Source organism: Convolutriloba macropyga, unplaced genomic scaffold (genome assembly GCF_964194025.1).
Source record: "Convolutriloba macropyga unplaced genomic scaffold, txConMacr16.3 SCAFFOLD_5814, whole genome shotgun sequence".
Classification (NCBI taxonomy): Eukaryota; Metazoa; Xenacoelomorpha; order Acoela; family Convolutidae; genus Convolutriloba; species Convolutriloba macropyga.
Genome location: NW_027453542.1, coordinates 419 through 4,534, shown reverse-complemented (window position 1 = coordinate 4,534; position 4,116 = coordinate 419). Strand labels below are relative to the sequence as shown.

The 4,116-nt window shown below is 59.7% G+C and overlaps 1 protein-coding gene across 1 annotated transcript; it reads left to right on the top strand.

Moving 5' to 3' along the window:
- Positions 1-2,596: 2,596 nt before the first annotated feature.
- On the top strand, positions 2,597-3,783 carry LOC142358359 (uncharacterized; the record flags this gene model as incomplete). The annotated part of the gene is made up of 3 exons (XM_075409767.1): positions 2,597-2,918; positions 3,190-3,288; positions 3,555-3,783. Coding segments are annotated over exons 1-3 (624 nt in total), but the record flags the coding sequence as incomplete, so codon positions are not given.
- Between the last annotated feature and the right edge of the window lie 333 nt (positions 3,784-4,116).

The following is a 4,116-nucleotide window of genomic DNA, read 5'->3' as shown; positions in this document are numbered from 1 at the left end:
GGTGGCAACCGGCGCAAGCAACGAGGCTCGCCGGGCTGCCGGAACTAAGGCAATGATGGCATGTAGGCGGCGGCCGAAGAGCCGTGAACTCGGGGTCGGCGGCGGTGACCGCTAGGACGGCGGGAGGCCGTGAATGGAGCGCGGCATGAGTCGCGGTGCAACACCCGCACTCGAAGCGGCATGCGGCGCGCAACGGCCGGCCGGGGCGGACATAGGCACACCCTCCGCAACATAGAAGGGCTGCGGAGACACTCACGGATGACGCGGTGGCCGCGGGGCAGTGGGCGATGCCTCCGGCGATGAGCGCGGTGGCTAGATTAGGGTCAATGCTAGCACCGATGAGCTCACACCGTTGCCGGTCGGTAAATGTCGGGACTGCCGTATCATCACCGGAGAGGCCCATGAAGTGCTCACGCATGCGAGCGGGAGCCTCACGGTATGTCTTAGATGGTGCGTGCCATAGCATGGCCGGGCCGGGGGTAATCCCGTCGGGCTTCATGCGATGCGCGTACGAGCCGGGGTAAGAAACAAACTTGTTTAAAAACACCGGACTGCCGGAATGGAGTTGCCAATCCGGAGACCATCCGTGTTGCCGGAGGGCATCGGCGGCCGGGCGGTGGCCGGTCGGGACATCGAGGTGGGCTTGTAGGGCAGCCCGTTCACCGATGTTAGACCAAAATAAAGTGTCGCGGCGGGCGCCGGAGCCGTGAAGCTCGGCATGACCGACGACCGGGTCGCCGACCATGTGGCGGACATAGACGTTGTCCACGGCCCCTTTGACGTTCTCTATCACGTAAGAGAGGTACGATTGGGCCTCGTAAATCTGCCGGGCTATCCGGATGACTTCCGGGAACACCCACGCGTCCTTCCGGAGGAATCCCTTACGGTTCCCGGCTTGGGAGAAGGGTTGACACGGCGGGCCGGCGGCTAGGAGATCCACGGGTGGGAGGCTAGCGAGTTGCGGGGCGGTGATTTGGTGGACGTCTTGAGGGACGGATGTCCACTCCTCAACCGCGGCGGCGGGAAGTAGCCGAGGGTAGCGGCGTTGGAGCCGGGTGATGCGCCGGTGGGCGGCTTGCCGAGCCATGGGAGAGGCATCCGCATACGTGTAGCGGCTAATGGATAGGCCGTTACGGAGGCATGCCTCGAGGAACGTGGCGATGCCGCCGCATAGCTCCATTAGGTGGATCGGCCGCTCGGGCGCTAAGGGCCGGACGGGGATGTCGGTGACGGTCGGAAGCCGGGAGACATCCACGGGTCGGGAGCCGAGATAGGCGGCCCGGGCCACCACGATGTAAGGGACACCCGCCGGGTCGGACGGGGCGATGAGCCGGAGGATGTCACAATGGGCCAAATGAGAGACCCACGCGTTGTCCGTGGTGTGGTACGCGGCGTCGGCCACATCCGGAAGCACTAGGAGTAGATCGCTAGTGCCGTCCGCTAGCATGGCCGAGAGGGAAGCGGCGCGGGCGTCAAGTGTGACCGGTTGGCGGGTCGGCCGACCGCTTTCCAACGCGATAGCGCGTACGGCTGCCTCCGGGAGCGGATGGTTAGGTTGCCGATCCATAGCGATGAGGTAGGATGCCGCTAGCTCGGAGGCTAGGGCGCCCGCCTCACTCGGGGAGCCAATGGAGGGGTGAATTCCATGCCATGTGGCTGCCCGGCTATGTAGCGTGAACTCGAGAGAGGCTAGAGAAGCCGAGAGGGTGGCACTAGTCGGCGGAGTAGCGCCGCGTCCCCGGGCGATGCGGGTAGCGAGGCATCGGGACAACACATCCGGCACGATGTTGTCGGTCCCCGGCTTATGTTCAATATCGAAATCATATGATTGAAGCTCGGCTAGCCACCGGTGGTGCTTCCGGTTACTACTCTTAGCCGCTTGCCCACCTAGCCCGGTGGAGGAACCAAACTGACCCGGGTACGACAAGGAACAAAGGAAAGAGACCGAGGAGTGACCGGAAACGATCGGAAAATGACGACAAAAGAGTGCCAAAGAGCAGCGAAAAGACCGATGGGTGCAAACGCTGAGAGCTCAAAGACAGAGGGAGTGAACAGTCACCGGACTGTTAAACTGCCGAACAGTCAGCAGCAGCTGGGGCAGTGGGCCGGCCAACCGCCAGTAGGGTCTCATACCCTACTGCAGGGTCTGCCGGGGCCGCGCAGGCTGTAGCAGGGACTGACAGTATCCTACTGTATCCGCCTGGTAAATTTATCGGAGCGTGCACCTTCAGATAAATCAGGCCCTATTTATCTGAATTGTGCAGATATAAGCTAATTTCGTACGGAAAGATAAAATTCGTTCAAATTTTTGATACAGAATGATAAAAAATTAGTTGAACGACACAATCTTTTCTGAAGTTACGTTGCTTGAGGATTCCAGCGATACGCTGCAGTGGTCCGTACGAATACGGGTACGAGAGATACGAAAATTTATATTTGTCTTCATGCGGAGTGGGGCCTTTTTTAATGAGAGGTGCAGTGTGCAGGCCTTTGCGTTGATAAAAAAGCCGCCGCCGGGGACAGACACCTGCATATGTGAATCCCTGGCACGATCAGTGTGGCCAACAATTTCATACCTAGGATACGCATAATCAATACAAAAACTCACACATACCAGGTGAAATGGTGGCAGTCGGCCGTCTGCTGGTGGGAAGTCGTGCTGGCAGAGCACAGCTCGGTGCCCTGTTTCGGAGCTATTGTCCGAGACCTAGCACATTTCCACGACGGTCGCTGTTGTTCGATCCCAAGTTTACGTCGACACGGCCGAGCTGCCCAGGAGTGGGTCCCCGTCGTCTACAGAGTGCGGTAAAGGGGGGCGAAGCTGGCTCTGAGGCGGAGGACGCGTTGCTGGCAGCAGCCGCCACCCTCGCTACCTCGGGTGTCGGCCCCGAGGCGGTCCAGGCCTTCTCCACAAGCCAGTACGCGAGCCGCGACCCTCGCATGCACAGAGCCATAGCTATATCCCTGCTGTCATGAATCGCATCTTCTGCCCATAATCCTTCTGTCTGCAAGGCTTTACGCGCTACAGCCCGTATATCGAGCCATCTCTCTTTCACTTTGACGATGAGCTACTCTTCAAACACTGCCCCTGTTGCCCTCTCTCCGGGTCGCTCCGCTGTTTATGTTTGCGATCCCTGCTCGAGGGATCACCTTCCTGCCAACCACCTGTTTGGGGATGCACCTGTATAGGATTCCCTGTAGCCTGAGATGCACGATCTCGGGAGTGACCGGCGAGGAGGCCAACATGCTCGGCGATCTTCTGATGAGCTTCGGGGCACAGTCAACGAGGTGAGAGAATGCCAGGGAGGCGCTGCTGGACAACACTCGTAACTGCCGAGGCTGCACACATGCCCTGTGGCAGTTTATGATTCGCAGTTGCATCGCTCTCAGCATACCTGTGGGCTACCAGCTACTGCACTGCCCCAATATCTGCACCCTCTCCCAATCCCCAAGGCTGCTTTCCAGCCCCCACGCCAGCTCCGGAACACATTCCCTTCCAGCTGGCACTGACTCTCTCCGCCGTCTCCGGCTCCTTGCTGTGTTGGCCATCTCAGCTTCTCCGAGGACCGGCACCCTGACCGTCCAGAGCAGGAGATATTTGCTGATGGCAAGTGGAACTCTAGCCAGCTTTGGGACCACTGCAGTGTGACTGCGACATTTGATGTCAAAGTACGGCTGCTCAGCAGTGCATGCTTGTGCAACACACCCCCAACCATGGCAGTAGGATCAGTACGAACAGATCGATTTCACACATGTGTCGTCTCCATGGGTTGTCTGTCTGGGGCATGCGCACTGTCTTCGCTGTGGCATGGCTGTTGTGACAGTGCACGCTGGGAGTGGCCGAACGGGCGGCTGTGCCCACCACTCTCCCCTCCACTCTTCTGGTTAGGGTACAATGAGCACTGTGCTCCTGCATGGGCCCACGTCTATGCTTTTTTTCCGGTGGGCCGCTAGTCGGGACCAAGGGTCTGCGTCATGCGGCAGAAGCGTCTCTCAGCCTGGACCCAGTCACACTATGCTACTGCCATAGCCCAGGTCTTCAACCCCCCCCCCCTCGCGCGCGAGCGCGCTCCCAACCCGCACCACAGACAGACTCCACATCTTTCTGGAAAGCTC